The following is a 21,380-nucleotide window of genomic DNA, read 5'->3' as shown; positions in this document are numbered from 1 at the left end:
GGCACGACACCAAGCGAAGAAATCAAGGATGGAAATTAATCACCACATACAACATGATATAGCATGGATAAAAATTTATATTACCATGAATAGATGCATGAGAAAATCAAGAAGATTACCATGTTTAACGAGATACCATCATCGAAAGTAATTGATATCCATATGTAACATAGTTCTATGAATTTGTAAATAGAGGGGCTTCTCTTCTCATTTGGTGTATCTCAAAAGTTGAAGAAAAGTTCAATATTTTTTGTGAGAACCAGTGAGGTTTCTCCTTGTGAGAACAAAAAAAATTATGTAGTAGCTCTTCAAATGTAGCGTATATTAGAAAGTGAGTGTTTGTAAACACTAGTAGAGATTTTCTCTTTTCTCCTTACAGTTAATATTTGTAGTAGCTCTAAATGTAGCGTATATTAGATGAACCACGTAAGCTTGTTATCTTTGCTTTCCTTTCTTTTTCCTTTTCATTTATCGTTTGACTTGAGGTTTCACACTAACAATTCCTTATAGAAGCTATGTGTTACATGGAAATAATGTGTTCCTCCTAGAAGTTGTGCTTGTGAAAATGGCTATTGAAGGTATTTTGGACAATTCTTAAATGATTAAGGGCCTGTTTGGATGCAAAATAAAAAATATGGCATAATTTTATTATGTAGGAAGTTCAAGTGATTATTACAGAAATTATGGCATATTTTATTCCTACAGAATAGGTGTTTGGGTAACAAAATAAAAAAAAAATATTACAAAAATTATTACATATTTTTTCTTACAGAATAGGTGTTTGTTTTGTATAATAAATAATTATTACATAATAAAAATAACCGTTGAGAATTAAAATTTGAAAAATATACGTTAGAATATAGTCGTTGTAAATATAGCCATTATAATTATAGCCTGTTATCATTTTTCCCTATTTATACACATGACTCCTTTGCATTATACACATACTCTTCTTCTTCTTAAGTTGAAAAATTCATAGTTCTAACCATTGTTTTACCATGGATTCCTTAAATCTTTGGAGGAAAAAAGATGAAGAAGATGATCTATTAATGCTTAGCTATTGGTCGAGAGAATGTTCAGCAACTTCCAGAAATGTAGAACATCACCCATCCATTCTTACAGGTGCTGCATATGTACAAGAAATTCTTGAAGGTCATGAAGAACGTTGCAAAAGAGAATTTCGTATGGAGCCTTATATATTTCAAGCACTGGTTGATCATTTAAGAGAAAAATCGCTCCTCTGCAACTCAAAACGGACAATAGTCAAGGAACAACTACCAATGTTTATGTACACTCTTGCTCATAATGCTAGTAACCGTGATGTGCAAGAGCGATTTCAGTATTCTGCAGAAACAGTTAGTCGATATTTTAGTAAAGTACTTAAAGCTGTTAATCGACTTGCTCATAAATACGTAGAACCTCCATCGACAATGACATCACCAGTTATTCAGAATACCCGAAAATTTTCCCATAATTCAAGGTAGGCAAAGCTATATATTATGAATTTTATTTTGATTTTTTTTATCATTGTAAATGCTTATATGTTTGTTTATTTTTTAGGATTGTGTCGGTGCTATTGATGGAACACATATTTCTATCACGATTTCTTTGGATAAACAAGATCCTTACAGAAACAAGAAGCAAACACTATCACAGAATGTTATGGTCGCATGTGATTTTGATCTTCATTTTGTATATGTACGAGCCGGGTGGAAAGGATTTGCTTCTGATGCTAGGATTCTCCAACGTTCGATTGAACAAGGTTTTGAAGTCTCAAAGGGTAAATATTATCTTGTAGATGCAGGATATGCTAATATCCTGAATTTTATTGCTCCATATAGAGGTGTTCGTTATCATTTGCAGGAGCAAGGTCGAGCGCAATCTAGACCGAGCAATTATAAAGGACTATTTAATTTACTACATGCGTCATTAAAGAATCATGTTGAACGCATCATCGGTATTTTGAAGATGAGATTTCCGATACTTAAAGTAGCAACTTATCACCCAATCGACTCTCAAACTGGTATAGTAGTTGCTGCTTGTATGTTGCATAACTTCATCCGTATACATAATGGTACAGAGGTTGTTGAGGATTTTGATAGTGAAGCCGAAGAAACTATTGTTCCTAATGGAGATGAGTCATACGGAGAAGATGTTGACACCATGAACTCTGAGCGAAATACAGGTGCTCGTAAAAGAGATGAAATAGCAATGCAAACGTGGAATGATTATTGTAGCTATCGCCGAGGTAGACCATAGGTTTGTGGTAATCATAAAATTGTTTCTTAGACATTGTATCGCCGAGCTCTTTAGGATAAATGAAATTAATGGCAAAGAATCTGAAAGTTTGGATGTTGAATGCCTATCCTGAATAGCATTATAGAGTATATTACAAGACAAAAGGATACTTAACAAATTAATGGCAAAAAAAAATCCCAAAATCAAAACATTCTCATAACAACTAGGAAAAGAGATGGATATTTAACAATCATACAAAAAATTATATTCAACAAGTTCATGAAAAATTATATTCAATAAATACATAATGAAAAGAATCCCATAACAAGTACAAACAAGAAAAGGATATTTAACAAGTTCAAAATTACAAGTTCATAATCAAGACAAGTTCATGATCATCTCTTACTCAATTTTGGTGAACATCATTTTGAGTCATGGCACTCTATGATCTTCTTGAAGACATAGAAAGAGTTCACGGTAACTTTTATCTTTAATAAAAATTTGAGTAGCTTTGAACATTTCCTCTTCTGTGAAAATGCCACTCATTTGGTTGAACACCTTCATGCAATCTTCTATTGTGTGCTTTTCCACTACTTGAGTGCCCTTGAGAACTTCGAGATATTCTTTATTCTTGCGCTATCAAAATGCAATGTATTTGTCCATATTGAATGATGAATCTTTAGGCATTTTCCCTTCTCTCCCTTTTTCTTCTTTGTCCATCTTGATCTCTTATTCCCCGAAGAATTTCATTGCTTGAACTTTGAGTTTGAGGATTCCGTGGTTGAGAACTAGGAGGTTCCACTTGCATGATATCATCATCCTCAGTCTCGTGTATAGGTGATGGTTGCCTTGAATCATTTGGAGTAAAAACACTTGGACTTTGGGCGTGCACTGGTGATTGAGAAATATCTTCATAATATTCTATACCACGAGATCGTTTGCCTTCAGCATATATCCCTATATTTTAAATATATAATACGTTAGTAACATAAAACTTTATAAGAGTAACATATTAGAAAATATATGCTTACCCTCATAAACCTCCTGTAATGCCGTAAAATATGGAAACGGTCTAGTATGTCACTTCCTTGCATCCTTATTCCTCTGTTTGATTTTTCCGAATTAGATGGTTGTAATTAATGAAATCATTCATTATTTATGTACATACCTTTAGTGGTGGTGCCCAAACATCATCAGTAGCCGATACAATGTGTCTTTCATAATCCCATCCAAAGCCAGTTAATTCAGAAAACCCTTTTAGAAGCTTGTAGGTTTTTTGCAACTCTTGTTCTAATGCTTTGATTTGGCTTGTGGTGATGCTTGGATTGGAACGTACCATCTTGTTCCATGCTTCTTTGGTCCATCCATTTTGTGAACGGTATGCAGGAGTATTATACTCACCCAATAACTTTACTAGGTGAGCCTTGTGAATTTCATTCCACTTTGCCCTACTTTCATGTCTTCCTTCACTTGCCACACCTTCACTTGCCATAAGATAGTATTTGATAGCTTGTAATTGATAGGCTGTATATGTTTGTCAAGGAAAACATTAGCAACTTGATCATTTGTTAAGGAAAATTACAAAAAAAGCATTATCTTACATTATAGGTTGTATAGGCTGTATTATCTTACACCATCACAAAGAAAAACATTAAATTAAAACATTGGATACCAATCCTCAATGTATAAATATGATCACATACTTAAATTGTGTATGCTTCAATAATATTCAGCTGAAATGTAATCAACACTTGTATATGCTTCACAGACACATCACATGCTGACCTGCTTCATGTCATCCATTGATCTTCACACTCATTATTCATATCAGGTGATAACTCAACTTTTCTACCATATTTAATGATAAAGTGTTGTTATGTGCTTATTTTGTTGTATTTTCTCCTGTGGATTCTGGATTATTTGTGGTTGTCCATTATGAGATAAGTATGCATAATGCTTGCACAAAGTGTCTATTTCCTACATTTTCATCATCCTGGTCTAGCTGATCTTATATACTAGTTTCACTGTAGAGAAATTACTTTGAATTTTGGTAAAGATTATGTACATCTTTCAGGCACACACATGACTAAATTGATTATAAAACATGATCAATGCTGCTTAGAAAATATGGACCAACCTTTCTGTAGGTATTGAGAATTGGAAAGAATTATCACCTGCTTGGATAACCTTGTTTAGTTAATGTACAATTGTTAGAACCTACTATTCTGCAACAAATATTAGTATTAGTATATCCACCTTTTAAATCCTCAGGACTGTGTGGAACACCAATTTTCAATTTAGATTTACTCCACAAGAGACCTACAACATAGAAACTACAAATTCAATATATTCCTGTGTTTTTTTCATATACAATTAAAAGCATCTTAGTACACTAGTTAAGGGCACTCTACCAAAGGTAAATGTAAAGTTAACATTCACTCGGCCATGCTATCTATCACCAGAAAAGATAATCTTTCACTAATCTTTCACCTGTTTAGTTTTTAAATGTATATATACATAATCTGAATCTACAACCGTCCCTTGGGAAATTCACACAAATTGTGGGCGATTGAATTTCTTTAAAAAATATGAAAAGAATACCTGATAAGTGCTTGAGTGAACATGTTTTTATGCATGTTTTACATATATTGAGCATCATATTTTATTTGGTTTATGTCTCATTTCGTGTATTGGGTGTTCTTTTATGCATATAGGTTGTGAAGGCATTAGGATTTCAAAAGGGAGCGAAGATAGGCTATCATGGCATAATATTGGGAGTTCTTGTACAAATCAAGTTGGAAGACACAAGAGGAGTTCGTGTATGAGGAGATGTGTGCCAACTTCCATAGTTTTGCAAGCCAAGTTATTAATGGAAGGGCACAAAGGCAGCCATGTCTCCACATTCCTCCTCTTTGTAAAGATTTCAAGACCTTTCAAGACGCATTGATGAAGGAAAAAGCCGTGATAGCCTACCATATGATCCCATGCCCGATCGTGTGGCCTTAAGAGGAGATTGTTTATCATCGCGTTTGTGGAAATCATCGTAGCGAATGCACTGCAGGGCAGATTCATCGCTCACGCTGCCCGCTAGCGAAATTCCGCGCGCAGCTGGAAAGTTCTGCAGCCCACGCGGCGCGTGGGGGCACGTGACGACGCGTGGTGAGGCTATAAATACACCTTTGGCCGATTCTAAGGGGACTTTTCGGAGCTTTGAGGAGAGACATTGAGAGAGAGGCGGCTAGGGGTTTGAGGAGAAGGTCTTCGCCAATTGAGAGGGAGTTCTTCACCAACTTTGATAGGTTCCTTCGACGTCATAGCATCTTGGGGAGCCATTGGCGACCTAGCTTGGAGAGGAACCCTTCAAGACGTAGAACTACCAATCAAGGCCAATCCGCGAATTCGAGGGGTTTTCTCATGGGTTTTATTGCTTTTCATTGTATCCATTATTGTTTTTGTAACTAGGCCCATGGAGGGCTAAACCCTAATGGGTATTTGGGCATGTGAACCCTAAGATTTATATTTTGAATTGATTCTCTTAATGCTTCTAGTTAATCCGAGTTGTCTTGAGTTTTAATCTTGTGATTTAATTGCTTGCTAGTGTTGTTAATCCTTGTGGTTGATTTACATTGCATGATTTAATACTTTGATGTGAGAGGTCTCCATTAGAGTTAGATTTCCAAGATTAAAAGAGGGTTGAGAGGGTGAGCCTTGAGATGGAGGAGTGTCCCTTTCCCCTTCGATTGAGTGTTTCCTATCTCCGTATTCCATATTCTCTTTGCAACCATATTTGGTGTGAGGCGTGAGATTGCTCGATTTCTCCGCCCGGGACCTTGTAGGGGGTTAGGATCCTTCGCGGGAATTAGGGTTGGATCTACATTTAGGAATCGGTTTCACTCTTAGGTTTCCTTATAGCATAATCGCGGTCATATAGGGTGTGAGGTGTTGAGATTGGTCGATTTCTCCACCGGGACCTTGTAGGGGACTAGTGCCTTTTGCTTGGAGACAAGGATTGGTTATCGTTGGACTACCTCGACTCATTAGACTCGATTCTAGAGCATTTAGTGAATCTTGAGCTTCAAGGAAGATCTTAGGGGGATCATTGCCCGAATACCTCATCCTTAGTGATTGAGACTCTTCTACTTTATTTCTTGCATACTCGTTTGCTTTTGCTTGCAATTAGTTCACTTCATCATATTAATTGATTCCGACTAGATAATTGAGAAGTGGTTATTACTAATACTTCGTTCCTCGTGGATTCGACTCACCCACTCACCGGGGTAATTATTACTTCGACACCCGTACACTTGCTGTTTACACGCATATTCGGACGTGTCAATACCACACAAAAAGTCTCTCATAAACTCATCATAAAAGCGAGACCAAACCTTCTGTATGCATTAAAGAAAGAACCTCCCTAACCATAAGCATGATTTCCTATTCATATTCCGCTTAGTGTGAACCAGTACTCTGCATGTATTTAACCTACAACACTATAACAAGCCTAGAATTTTGCTTTGTCCCCAGTTTTACCAGGCATCAGAAACGCATCTTTTAAGCTTTAATTGCAAATGGTCTGACTTTAAGATCATCTACAAAGGAAAGTATATTGAATTTCTAATGGCCCACAGTTTCATTTATACAAAGATGCGCACTCATGCTTAGTGTTATGAAATGGCTGCATCGAAGGATTGAATGAATTAAAACATGTTTGCAGGACTTGAGTCGGAGTCCTTGGTCCCGAAACAATTAACAGTGTGGTCACTACTAGTATTGTTGCTAATTCCATTGATTCAAAACTGTTTTGATCTACTGAGAATAATTACTGAAGATTCAGAATGTGCAAATGCAGTGCTTTGTCGGATCTCGTTGAATGCAGCAGCAAAGTTAATTTTGATCACAAGCAGTTCATGAACAAGATAACATAAATTACTGAAATTGATTCCTTCTGTTTCCTGAATTTTTACAGAAAAAAAAAGCATCCATATTTCTTACAAGATCTAAAACCAACAATTTACAAAAGGATTGAGGAGCACAAGGCCATCTTCTCAATATCAACAATTTCAGTTGTTTAAAATTATACAGACTAGGAAACTCTCAAGAACAAAAGAAACAAGGAAAGCAAGAACTATACAAAGATTGAGATCTATATAGGTTTAGGAAACTCTCAAGAACAAAAGGAAAAAAAGGAAAATCACAGTTCATAGATGATCTATAAAACATTGAGATCAAACTCTACCTCTATACCATTAAAAAATCTTAAACAACATTCAATCAAAAGAAAATAGATCAACACAATCAATCCACAAATTTAATGGGAAATTGGTGAGTTTGATCCAAGGAAAAACCGAACCTTAAAAAAGAGAGGAGAAACTGAGAAGATGGCCGGAGGAGGTGGAGGGGCTGCTGCTCTGGCATTGGGCTGCTGCTCCGTTGGAGATAGAGCGGCTGCTACTCCGGCGTTGGGCTGCTGCTTTGGCGGAGGAGGAGGCAGGATCTTGGCTAAGAAAGTGGAAGATGACCAGGGAGAAGACGACGCCAGTGGAGAGGCGGTGGAGAGGCAGATGATGAACAGAGCGCTGGTGCCAGGAGATGCAACGCAGACGAGATAGTTGAAGAAGAGGGAGACGGCGAGAGAGAGATTGAGATAAACACAAACATAGTTGCTCTCACACGTTTTGGCATAAAAAAATATTCCAGTCTCATGGTAATATTAAGAAATCTGAATATCTTAAAATGAAAACTAAAAAGAATATCCATCAAGAGATAAACATAATAACTAAAATATTAATGGTATTAAAAATGACAATACAAATTATAGAAGAAATAATAAAAGACTTAATATAAAAATGGATATAAAAATAGAAGAAATAATAGAAAAGATATATCCAGGATATAACTGGACAATTGATTTTGAAGAATTACCAGAAGATATTGATGATATAAAATTTTTAATTGAATGCAGATATGATAAATATAACTATCCAACAAAAATAAGAACAGAAGAAAACTACATAATGGAAGAAATTAATAATAATGAAGAAGATGAAGAATATCAAGAAATGATAAGACAATTAGAAGAAATTAATATAGAAGAAATAATGATGAATGTAGAATCAAGAGCAAGTAATATTTCAGATAATCAAAGAGTAGAAAGTTCAAATACCAGAACAATAGTAACCCCAACAACAATTGAAAGAACTAGCAGAACAACTCAACCTTTACAATTTCCATCCCAACATAATTTCAATTCAACCAATTATTATGAGCAAAATTTCAAAACATATAAAGGAAAACCAAATCCTTTAGAAGTTATCAAAACAATGCCTAAACAAAACAATGAAGGAAGTATGTTAGTATTAAGTACAGTTCATCCTCAAAAATGGCCAGAATTAATAGACAAATGGGAATCAGATGCCATAAATGCATTAGAAAGAATACTTCATTCATTAGACTCAATAGGAACAACAAACTTTTTACAAGCATGCTCTTCAACAGTAAAACTACTGTTGCTACAGTTACAAACCTATTTTACACACTAAAAAAAACAAACACCGACTCCTAATGTGTGTTTCCCTTACAACTCAAGGGGGCCTTATATAGGCTCCAAGCCCTAACTATTTGTTACAAGACACATACCTAATTGTCATGTAGCTAACATGACATAGGAGTCGGTGTTTGTTTTTTTTAGTGTGTAAAATAAGTTTGTAACTGTAGCAACAGTAGTTTTACTGTTGAAGAGCATGCTTGTAATTAATGGGTTTGGTAAGTGTCATGTTTACTACATGACAATTAGGTATGTGTCTTGTAAGCTATAGTTAAGTTTGGTAAGTGTCATGTTAGCTACATGACAATTAGGTATGTGTCTTATAACAAATAGTTAGGGCTTGGAGCCTATATAAGGCCCCCTTGGGTTGTAAGGGAAACACACATCATCTCATCCTTAGAACCAAAGAGACTCATACTTAGAGATCTCATCCCTTCCCTTGTATCCACCATCCAAGTCTTTAAATGAAATAAAGAAGTCCTTATTTGTGCATACATCTCTCTCTCTCTCTTTAATGTTTATGCTCATGCATCCTTCTCTCTAACTCTTTGAGCTTCCACCCTAACCGTTACTTCACCCCGGATGAACCCCGGAAGTAAGTTGAACGGCATCCCCAACATCCATGTCCCCTAGGAGCAGGCGCGGCGCATGTGGATCTAGTGGTGACTGGAATATTTTTTTATGCCATATTTCCCACTTTATGCCATAATTGTGTAGTGTAAAATAGTTACCCAAACACCCATTATGCCATAATCCTGTCAAAATATTATATTATGCCATATTGTACGGATTATGGCATAATATTGGGTTATCCAAACAGGGCCTAAGTATTGAAGAATTCGAATACTATTACAAATGTCAACCTCTCTCAATAGGAAGGGCATATGCATAACTGTTATTGTTTCGTGTGTTAAAAGTGCAAATATTATTTTTTGTGGGTATACACATAATAATAAATTTTTTAGGTATATATATATCCCCATATATTCTTATTTTTAATAAAATATATAATTATAATTCCCGCATGTCTCTATGAGAGATCTTGTGTGCATAGAGATGTAATACTTGAAAAGGAAAAAAATGCAAATGTAAATTTGATATCACAAAATGAAGAATGCCCCTACTTTTGATATTTTTTATTTTTAAATATAATATATATGTAATGGAGAATATTAATCTTAAAATAATTTGTGAGATATTAATATAATAGAAACCGTTCAATAAAATAACTTATTTTTCATTTATCTCAACCAAATCCTTTATAAATTCTACATCAACCGCAAAGAAATAAATAAAATAAATATATATTTTTTGAATTTTATTAATGGCAATTTAAAATTGAATGGAAAGATATATATATATATATATATATATGATAATTTGGATAGCCATTTACTTCAACAAATCTTGTGAAAGAAATTTAATTTCTCAACTTTTCCCTTAGTAAAAAATGAAAAATAAAAATAAAAAATTAATTATTATTGGTGTCAGTTACTTGACAACTCCCATATATTGTCTTACAATTTTATGAAAACCTGTGTTTTTGTTAAATAGTTGGTTGAACCTTGCCACCATGATCTTTTTTTGTTGGAAGGCACCCTGTCTCCAAAGTTGTTGTGCTATTTTGCCATGTTTCATAGAGAGAGTTGTTTCATGTCAATGTGTGAGTATTGGTAAATATTTTGAAAATTAAAAAAAAAAAGTCATTTTATTCTCTGATTTAAAAAAGTAGAAAGAAAAAAATATACATTGTTTAGGTTCACCGCGAGTAAGCAGAACCCTCTACTATTAAATCACTCACACACCCAAGGCCACAACCAGCTGAGTGTCATGATTAAAGGAGAAAAAAAAATATACCCAATATAAAACTATTAATTTTTTACTAAAAAGTAGTGCTAGAAAATAAAGAAAATCAAGAGAAAATAAAAATAATAGATGGAAAATTGAAAGCAAACTAAATAAAAGGCAAAAGAGAGAAGCCAAAGGCAAGGAGTGCTGGCTCTGAGCTTTGAAGAAGAAGCCACTTCTTCTTCTTTCTTGTTCTTTATACTCAATAATGGATGCCATTCCAGTTTCTCTTCTTTGCTTGGCATAGAAACATAGTTTGAAGTTACTCTTCATCTTGTTTCTTAGATCTCTGGTTTTTTCTTTGTCATTGTTCTATTTTGGTTGAAGGAATGAGTAAAGAGGAGTTTCTCAAGATACAGGTATTATGTTTTTCCTTTGTTTCTTTGTTTTTTTCTTTAAATTTGGGTTTTTGTTTCTCTGGTTTGTGTTCCTGTCTTAATGGTGAGATTTTATGCAGACTTGTGATCTTAAAGTGAACATTCATTGTGATGGATGCAAACAGAAAGTGAGGAAGCTGCTTCAGAAGATTGATGGTGTGTGTGTGTGTGTGTGTGTGTGTGTTTCTTTCATGAATGTTTTGTTTTATCATGTTTGATAACATCTCACTGATGACTTATCTGTATTTTGTGTTTTTTCTGTGTTTCCCTCTTTTTGAATGGTTGGTGTTGGATTTCAGGGGTGTATACAACATCCATAGATGCAGAGCAAGGGAAGGTTACAGTTTCAGGAAATGTGGATCCTGCTACCCTTATCAAGAAGCTTGCCAAGCATGGCAAGCATGCACAGCTTTGGGCTTCCAAGGGTGCCATTAATCCTCAGTTCAACCTCTCAAACCAGTTCCCAAAACTCCATCTTGACAGTGGGAAAGTCCAGAAGGACAATGGAAAACCTCAGAAAGGTGGTGGCGGTGGAGATGGTGGAGGAAAGGATCAAAAGATTCAACAGCAACATCCACCACCACAGCTACAGCAACAACAAGCACAGCATTTGAACCAGCAACAGCAGCAGCTACTGCAACAAATGAAGGGATTTAATGGCATAAACCTGCCAAACTTGAAGGACATGAAGTTGCCACTACCAGTCATGAAGGACTCCCAAGTCAGTCAAGTTCAGTCTCCCACCAGAGGATGAAGGGAGTGACTATGATGATTTTGATGATGATGAGTATGAGGATGATGATGATTTTGATGATCTTGAGGGTTTTGAGGACTTTGATGATGATCTCAAACAAAACAAGATGAAGCCTCCTGTGTCAATCCCTGCTGCAATCCCTCCTAAAAAGGGTGATGTTAACATTAACAATGGTGGTAAGAAAGGTGATCAAGTTGTTCAAGGCCAAAACAAGATTGATGGAAAGAACAGTGGGAAGAAGAATGGTGGGACAGTGCCAATACAAGATGGTAAGAATGGCAACAAGGGCCCTCAAAACAATAATAACAACAACAGTAATGGTGGAGCCATTGGAGGAAAGAAGGGTGGTGGAGGTAAACCAGAGGGACACCAGCCTGCAATGAACCAACAACAACCTAACATGATGATGATGAACAATGCTTTCCAAGGAATGAATTTGGGACAAATGGGGCAAATGGGGCGAATGGGTCAAATGGGTCAAATTCATGGAGGTGGTCCAATGGCAATGCCACATATGGGGAATGTAGGAGGTAATGCTGCTGTTCAAGGACTTCCGGCGGGTGGTATGCCACCGGAGGTAATTCCCATGGCGCATCCTTACCAACAACAGTATATGGCAGCAATGATGCAGCAAAGGATGATGCATGGTGGAGAAGGAGGATATGATCCTAGAATGTATCCGCCGATGGGCTACGGGCGTCCGATGGCCCCCGGGATGGCTTACTTCGCCCCACCCCCACCTACCGGTGGGGAATACACTCATTTCTTCAGTGATGAAAACACTAACAGTTGCTCTATCATGTGAAGCGCAGAAATACTAAGCATTTCCATGTGCTTTGTGGCGATCAGTATACATGAAAAATGGGTGATTTAAGTTCTCTTTTTAAGTTGAAGACTTTGGAAAATTTTCTTCCTTGATGCTTAAGTTAGGCATATATAGAGATAGATATGTTTATGATATCTATATAGAGGTGGATCTCTGATGGTTTTTTTTTCTTTTACTGCTTTAGATTTCAGTGTTCTATGTGTCAATATATGTGTTTGATAAGTTGAGAAATAATAAAAGATGGCAGTATGGGCCATGAATGAATGAATGCTTTTGCAGTCTGTGCTGCTGCTTTCTCTGTTCTCAAATGCTCTTCTTCAATGTTTGCTCTCTTTTGGATGGTTATGGTTGCCATCTTTTATTTTCTTTCTCTATGGAATGATGGAGTGTAGGTTTGCTGCTGTGCTTATAACTGTCTGTTTTAGTGAAATTAATTTAGATTTTCGGGAATATTAAAAAAGAATGAGCTAAACTCAAGCGCAATGAAAGGATCTAAGTTTAGGCCCTTGGTACTCTTGTGGTGTTTATTCAACAACCAGAGAGTGCCTATTAAATAGGCTCTTTAACAGGCTAGTACATGCCCAATCAATAAACAACACATAACAAAATATGGGGTACATTTTAGTCTATGTATGCATGATCATGTGATTTAAAAACAACATATAAGAAAATAAGGTGCACATTTTAGTCTATGTGTGTATGATCATGTGACTCAATAAAAACAAAGGAAAACTCACAAGAGAGACATCACCGTAAATGAATAGAATTAAAAATAGCACAAGTCTGAATCAAATTTCAACATCCCCATTAAAACTTGGGAACACCGATGTGAGCTCTCAAATAGTTATGCTTTTTTCCCTAGTGAGTGATTTAGATATCAATTGCTTGCTTTTTTGTACTACAATGCTTCATCTATAACTAGGTCACAAGTAAAATGAGTTTGAATGTGTATACAAGTGGCTTTTAGATCAGAGGATTGGGTACTATTAAAATGGGATTAATTATTAATAATAACATATATTTATGTTTGGATATATTACTGTTAGCTTGGGAATGTTATCATAGATAATATGATTATCTATAGTTAAAAAGTTTCATTACCCAAAATTGGAAAAATAAAAAGAAATAAACCCTATTGATAGCGAAATAATAGTTTTGCCCCTAATTAAGATTTAATTAAATAATAATCATTAATTTAAATAATTAATTATAATATTCAAAGTAAATAATAATTAACATAAATTGAGACATTTAAATATTAAATTATAATAATTAAAATAAATAATAGTTAACAATAATTATTTAATATACATATTTCATTACTATAATTAAAGCAAAATTTTGCTCTATGTAGATTTAATTAAATAAAATATTTAATAAAAATATTTAATTATGGTAATTAAAGTGAAATGACACTTTTACCCTTAGTAGATATTAATTAAATAAAAATTATTCATTTAATAATTAATTTAAATACTAAAAACATAAATTTACATTCTTTGAAATAAATTAAAGAGGATAATGAAATGGCAAATTTACATTCTTCTCTCTCATTTTTTTCTATTCTCTACTCCAATTCGTTCTAACCAAACACTATTTTGTTTCTATTTTCTACTCTAATTTCTTCCAACTAAACACTGTTTTTTTTTTCCATTTTCTACTCCAATTCCTTCCCACCAAACATTTTTTTTACTATTTTTATCCCCCAAAAAATTTAAAAAAAAATCCATTTATCTTAATCACATTCCCCTCATTCCCATTCTACAAACCAAATGCACCCATATTTCATTCTTTCATAGTATACCAAGTTCCTTACCATTGCAATTGTAACTTTGTTGATACACAAAATTTCTATTGCTTCATCTTGATATTATCAAAAGTTTAAAAGTACCCCCCTTAGCCATCCTACATAAGACATGGAAGATGTATATTCTTTCTCAAAAAAAAATAGTAGAGTGGTTGTTTGCATTTAAAACGCTCCATGAGATCACCCTTGATCTAAGATTGAAACATATTTAAGGTATTTTTGTGTCCTCCATGCAACCTGCTTCATCACTATCACTGTATCCAAGTAAATTGGATCTTAAATCATGATCATACCAGATACCATAGTTAATCATCCCTACCATATATCTAAAGATTCATTTTGTTGCTTCAAAATGATTCTTTGAGGCAAACTACATAAACCTTGAGATAATACACAATGCAAACACAATCTCTAACCATACATGTGTCAGATATATTATGCTACTAGCTAGACTTCTGAAGAGTTTTTCATTCACTTGGCCAATGATATCATTGATATCAAGCTTTTCATTTGTGCTCATAGGTATGAGAGTTGTTTTGTAGTTTACCATATTAAATCTCTTCACCAGGTCTTAAGCTTATTTTCTCTTAAAAATGGCATGCTTCACTTCAATTCTAAGAAAACAATGTGATAAATCTAATTCAAACATTGCTAATTTCCTATGTATTGTCAAAATTCTTCGATAAAAGAGGACAATGACGCCATATAGATCATGTCATCTACATATAAACAAAACAAAAAATGGAATTTTTACTTTGTCTTTTCATATATAGAGTGTGGGTCATTGTTCTATATCCGAAATCTATTTTGTAGAAAATAAAAGTCAATTCTTGCATATACCAAGCTCATGGAGCTTGTTTCAATTCATACAAGGCTTTCTTCAATTTGTAAACCATGTTTTTCCTTTCTATGAATAACAAAGCCTTTCGGGTTGAGTAATATAAACTTGTTCTAGTTCCCCAATAAAAAAAAAGGGGCAAAAGATTAAATAACAAAAATAGATAAACATCAAACTACTATATAATCCAATTTAGTGTAGTTGCTACAGTGAGGAGCGTTCTTATGGTTTCAAAACAAATTGCATTATTGGAGAGAAGGTTTCTTCATAATCTAGCTTCAGCAAGTAAATAAGCATCTTTTTAAGAAGGAAAACAAGGGAAAATGTATCAGCTTCTTGTTGTTGTGAGTATTTTTTGGCTACCAAACCAGCTTTATCCTTCTATGTAATCCCATTAGCATGAAACTTGGTTTTGAAAATTAATTTTATAAAAACTACCTTCTTTCTTTCAGGAAGATCTAAAAACTTCCAAGTCTTATTTTCTTTCAATTGTTGCAAATCTTCATTGAAAGTAATTGCTGATTCTTCTTTTATTGCTACATCTTCAAAACAGACAAGATCAATTGTGTACAAGGCTTGAATTCTAGCATAGATTTCTTTCAATGATCTTGTCTTTCTTAGTGGAGAGTCATCAGGTGAGCTTTGTGATGGAGAAGAAAAACTATTGAAGGCACTCATGAAAATAGAAGAACTTGAGGATGCCTAGGGAAATGGTGAGTTTTAAGGAGTTTGTTATTGTTTATTAGTTGGCTAATCCCTTAGGCTTCTTGGACCTTCATAGCATATGAGTTCTTTTTATTTTCATTCCACTTCCACCTTATTTCTTTATCAAAGGTTTTATTCATGCAAGTGATTATCGTATTGTTAACAACATTATACAGTCTATAAGCTTTGGCATTAGTATAGTATCCCATAAAAATGCATTTAATGGATCTTTCAAGAAGTTTTCCGGTTATTGGGAATCAATCAATGCAAAATCAATATAGCCAAAAATTCTAAGATAACCTAACCAACATCTTCTTCTGGCTTAGGCTTCATATGAAATCCAATCAAGTATAGCTTTTATTGAGTGAAAATTCAGAATATAAATTGTAGTAGTCATTGTTTCTCCCAAAAAATTGAGCTAGTAAGTCTTTAGCTCACAACATGGTTCTAGCCATCTTTATAACTGTTAGATTCTTTCACTTTGCCACCCAATTTTACTCAAAGGTATAAGGTGTGATTAGCTTGCTATGTATCCCATGTTCTTCACAACAAATATGGAATTATTTGGAAGTAAATTTTACCACCCATGTCAATTCTGATCACTTTGATGCACTTTCCACTTTGCTTCTCCACTAAAGTTTTGAAGTTTATGAAACCACGAAACACTTCTAATTCAAGTTGAAGAAAGTATACCTAACTCATCTGGTTCTAATCATTTGTAAATAACAAAAAGTTACATGATTCCTCTAAAGGATTCAATTTTCATAGAGCCACACATTTCAACTTGCAAAATTTCAAAATTACTAAAGGCCCTACATAACTTTCCCATAGGGATAGGTATCCTACTTTGCTTTCCATATACACATGCTTCACATAAATCAAATTATTCAATTTTAGGCAATCCATACACTAGATGCTTTTGATGCACCAATCTCAATCAATTCATATTGAAGAGTTTAAGATGTCAAAGTATAAACTCATTCTTCTCTTTAACTATTAGAGTATGTATTTAAATACTTAAAATTTCAAGAGGAAACCACTTGTTTGCAGTCACACATACCTCCATTATAGTTTGATTTATCTTTAAATATTTGATTGTACAAGAAGATTTCTCGAATGTGATTAAAAATACACTAGATACCACTTGACCCAAGCTAAGGAGGTTTAGCAGTAAGTTTAGGATAAAAAATATTGTGAAGCAATTTAGTGTTTATGCCATTATTTAATAGAGTGTCACTTTTTACCTTTTACCTGCATTTTTTTTTGTCATCCTTTAATCTCACTTTAGTTTATAGTGTTCGTCCAACTCTTTACACAGTGAATGTAGATATTTCACATGATTGGAGCACCCACTATCCCACAATATATATACATATAAATATCTATCACCTGAACTTCTAGTGGTGCCAAGCATGGATATAAAGAGCTGGAATTCTTCTTCTAGGCCGCTAAGAAAGACAAAGGTGTGTACAAGCCTCGGCGGAGCAAGTGGGGAAAGGGCCCAAACATACATGGGTTTGGGCATGTCCGCACACAACCACTACTCACACTCCAAAAAATATGCTCTTACTTGTTATTCAAATTTTTACTACTTGTGAAGAATTCTAACGAGAACCCACGTACTAATAGACCACATGGTTTTTGATTTCCAACAATTAGCTTTAATGTGCTTAAATCTTTTACAATAATAACACTAAATTGATTGCCTTTACCTATATCCAAGTTGCCTTGTCCCCTTCCTCGAGGTACTCTCTTTCGATAGCCTCCCTTTCCATAACTCCAGAACAGTCCTTCATACTAGTACAATGTTCTAGCTATTAATGAGTCATCATTAACATGGAAGGCCTTATACTCCATCTTCATGGACATACAATTTAGCCTCAAATTATAGGCTTGTAATAATACCATCAATTCTTCAAGGAGAATGTTGACATGTCTTTTAATTGTTCAATAGCTATCATAACATGATAATATCTAGGAGCTAGTTAGTCTTCTTTGTACATTTAAAATCCCTATTGCATTTGCAATTTTTTACGAAGAGACCTCATTTTGTTGACAAGTAGCCAAAACTATAAACAGAAACTTTACATTGACTTCTCATACTTCACAGTCAATGTTTCAAACTCTCTTATGTAGAGATTGTAGTTTTATAGCAATCACTTTAGCATTCCCTTAAAATTTCTTATGCAAAATCCTTTATGCCTCTTTTTCAGTGTTTGCCATAATAATTTTTAAGAACAAATATTCATAAATGGTTTGTTGTATAATGAACAACGATGTCAAATCTTAAGATTTAAAAATCCCAAAGATCTTAAAATTTAAAAAATATTATCATAATGCTCCAATATTCATACTTCTCTCCATTGAAAAATTGAATGAGCGGCTAGGAAGATGATGTCATATTCACTAGCATTGCTCAAACTTGCATATTATAAACATTCTCACTTATCACTCACAGCTCTCTAATGCCAAGAAAAGATTCAAATTGTCTCTGATACCACTTTTGGTAAGATATCAAAGAAGATTCAACTAAACTTAACATAATGAAAGAGTAAAAACAATCACAAAATTTTTTGTTGGAAATTTGATATTTCTGCCGTGCATATTGAATAATGATAATAGCTATTAAATAAGCTAGTACAAGAAGAACCAGTAAACAACAAACAAGAAAATAAAGTGTATAATTTAGTCTATATATGCATGATCAACTTACTTAACAAAAATAGAGGAAAACTAGTTTTACGTTAGAGAGATCACTGTAAAAGAATAAAACTAAAAATAATAGAAGTGTGAATCAATTTTCTACAAGATTTATGTTTGATCAATTAGAGTTTTCCGTTTTTTTTTTTTTAATGATGGAAAGAGTATATAGTTTTATTAGGTTTAACAAATAAAAAAAATCGAGAAACACATATAGGTTTATCAAGTAAAAAAATTCGAGAAACACATTTCTTTTATAAATTCAACATTTTAGCCTACTGCAAATATTCTTTAGAGTTTAATCAAAGCATCTCTCTAATAAAAAGTGGAAAATCTTATAAAAATTAAAATAAAATAAAATCTTAACCTTTCACAGTATTTATATCATAGGTACCCTAATAAAAAAAAGCTGAGAATTTTACCAAAAAATAACTTAAATTAAATTAAACAAAAAGTTAGATGCTTCACAATACTTGTATTATAGTTACTCTAATAAAAAAAAAATATAGAGTATCTTGCAAATAAAATAAAATAAAATTTTATTCACTTCACAAAACTTGTATATAGTAACTCGCACCGGAAAACTCGCAATTGTTTTATAAAAAATAAAGAAATTGTCTTTTGTCTATGTCCATTCAACTCTTTTTTTCTCCTATTTTGAGTCATCAAATGCAATTTTAATATATTTTATCGTAAATCATTACTTTATTTAATAGAAAACTAATTTAAAGTTACTAATTTTCTTTCAAATATTTATATAATAAGAGCATTGCACAAAATTAACTTAGTACATATTTTGTATTTTTTTAGTAATATTTTTAACAATTTTGTTAAATTAAATATGTTTAGGAATTTTTAGCTACAATAACAACGAATTGATAGAATTCATCTAGTAATTGATATTGTCTGAAATGTTTTTTTTTATCAAAGTTGAATGCAATTTCACCAAGTGAATTAATCTATAATTTTTTTTTCTTAATTATTAATTTAGTTCTGTTGTTAATTACTGTTAACGTTAATTTTTTTTTTTTGAATAATAGACGACAAGCGCCCTTTTTTATGAATATAAACAGTACTGGAACCTGGATGTACAATATATGTACAGTATGAGAATAATATAAAAATCCCTGGTGAACAGTGTATGAACAGTACGGGTTGGGGAAAGAGATTTGAACCCATGACCTCCCTCTTACACTTTGATGTCATACCATTGGGCTATCCAATGGTTGACTGTTAATGTTAATTCATTACTAATACCCAAACATCATAAAATTTATTCTATTTAGTTGAAAATTTTATTATGGAATAATTAATACCATTTGTTTATAAATCAGCTCATTCCTAATAAAAAAACAAAAATAAATAAAAGTACAATAAAATTTTCTTATAATCTCAACCTTGTTTTTTCTTTTTCATTTCTTACTCAAAAATTAAACTAATTACATAAAAAAAATATTAGATTTTACTTTTATATTTTTTTTCCCAAAATAAAATCATCAATTTACTTATTCTTTATATATTTTTTTTATAAATATACACAAGTCATGTGTTAAAGGTGTGTACTGTTTTTTTTCTGAATATACCACACGATCTTACCTTGTCACAGAAAAAAAAAAATTCGAGCTTTGATATTTAACCGCTTGCAAAAGACCCAAAATCAATAGGTTATAAATACTGTTGACTTTCTTAAATTGTTACTTATTAATTTAAGAATAACAAAATTTAATTCTTATTCTATCCTAATTCCATGTTTAATTTATTCCGAAATAAATTCACTTGAATCAAGAACATGCAAACATTTCTTCTTATGATGCAAAAAGAATATTCCAAACATACATCCCAAGTCATGTTATTCACAAGGATGTCAGACCCGGCCCGGACAATGACCCGGCTAAGCCCAGGGGTCAGGGGTCAATGGGTTCGACCGGGTCAAACCGGGGTTGAACCGGGGTCAATAATTAAATATAAAAAATATTATAATAATTAATAATAAGCAAATATAATATTAAACCCATAATTGTATTATAAAAACCTACTCAAATTTGATATTTAAATTGATAAATGACCTTATATACAGTAGAGTTTTCTAATTATGTCATTTATTTTTATATTTTTTAAATATTTACAAATTTAATATATTAATATATAATTATCGAACTTCTCTCGATGTTATTTATTTATTTATTTGTTTATTGGTTGATTTTGTTAAAATAAATAAGAAATTTAATTCACTAATTCTTATATCTCAATTGAGTTTTTATTTTGTTTTAAATTTTCTTATATTTTTTATTTAATTAGAATACTTTAATTTTCTATTTTTATAATAAAATTACACTCATTTATTGTTTTATTTTCTTAATAAATTAAATTTTTATAAAGTATTTATATAACACATTAATATATTTTATTTTTAAATGTTAATTTTTGTTGGTATGTTTATGATATATATATATTGTGATTCTATTTATTGATTATAAATTATAAATTAATATTAATAAATATACACGATTTTGTGATTTTTAATGAGAAAATAATAATAAATTATTAAATAATGTAAAAAATTAAACGTTGTGACTCGATTAACCCGTGGGTCAATCGGGTTCCCAGTTGAACTGCCCGAGTCACCGAGATTAACTACGGGATTTTTAATATCCGAGTCGATAGAGTATCTGGACCGACTACGTGGCGGTTCTCGGTTTTTCTCGATTGAACCGGCGGGCCGATCGAAAGTCGACAACCCTTG

General features: G+C 32.9%; 2 protein-coding genes across 2 annotated transcripts; both read left to right on the top strand.

Moving 5' to 3' along the window:
- Window positions 1-998: 998 nt before the first annotated feature.
- On the top strand, window positions 999-2,371 carry LOC120263162. Its single transcript, XM_039271051.1, has 3 exons — window positions 999-1,480; window positions 1,632-2,185; window positions 2,238-2,371. The coding sequence occupies exons 1-3, from the start codon at window positions 999-1,001 to the stop codon at window positions 2,369-2,371; spliced, it is 1,170 nt and encodes a 389-aa protein (XP_039126985.1).
- Window positions 2,372-10,688: 8,317 nt separating this feature from the next.
- On the top strand, window positions 10,689-12,855 carry LOC120263852 (heavy metal-associated isoprenylated plant protein 32-like). The gene is given in 4 exon segments (XM_039271827.1): window positions 10,689-10,989; window positions 11,088-11,163; window positions 11,307-11,721; window positions 11,723-12,855. Coding segments are annotated over 4 exon segments (1,365 nt in total). The 5' UTR covers window positions 10,689-10,959; the 3' UTR covers window positions 12,567-12,855.
- Window positions 12,856-21,380: the final 8,525 nt, after the last annotated feature.

This window comes from Dioscorea cayenensis, chromosome 6, assembly GCF_009730915.1.
Source record: "Dioscorea cayenensis subsp. rotundata cultivar TDr96_F1 chromosome 6, TDr96_F1_v2_PseudoChromosome.rev07_lg8_w22 25.fasta, whole genome shotgun sequence".
NCBI lineage: Eukaryota > Viridiplantae > Streptophyta > Magnoliopsida > Dioscoreales > Dioscoreaceae > Dioscorea > Dioscorea cayenensis.
This window is presented reverse-complemented; position numbering and strand designations above follow the sequence as displayed.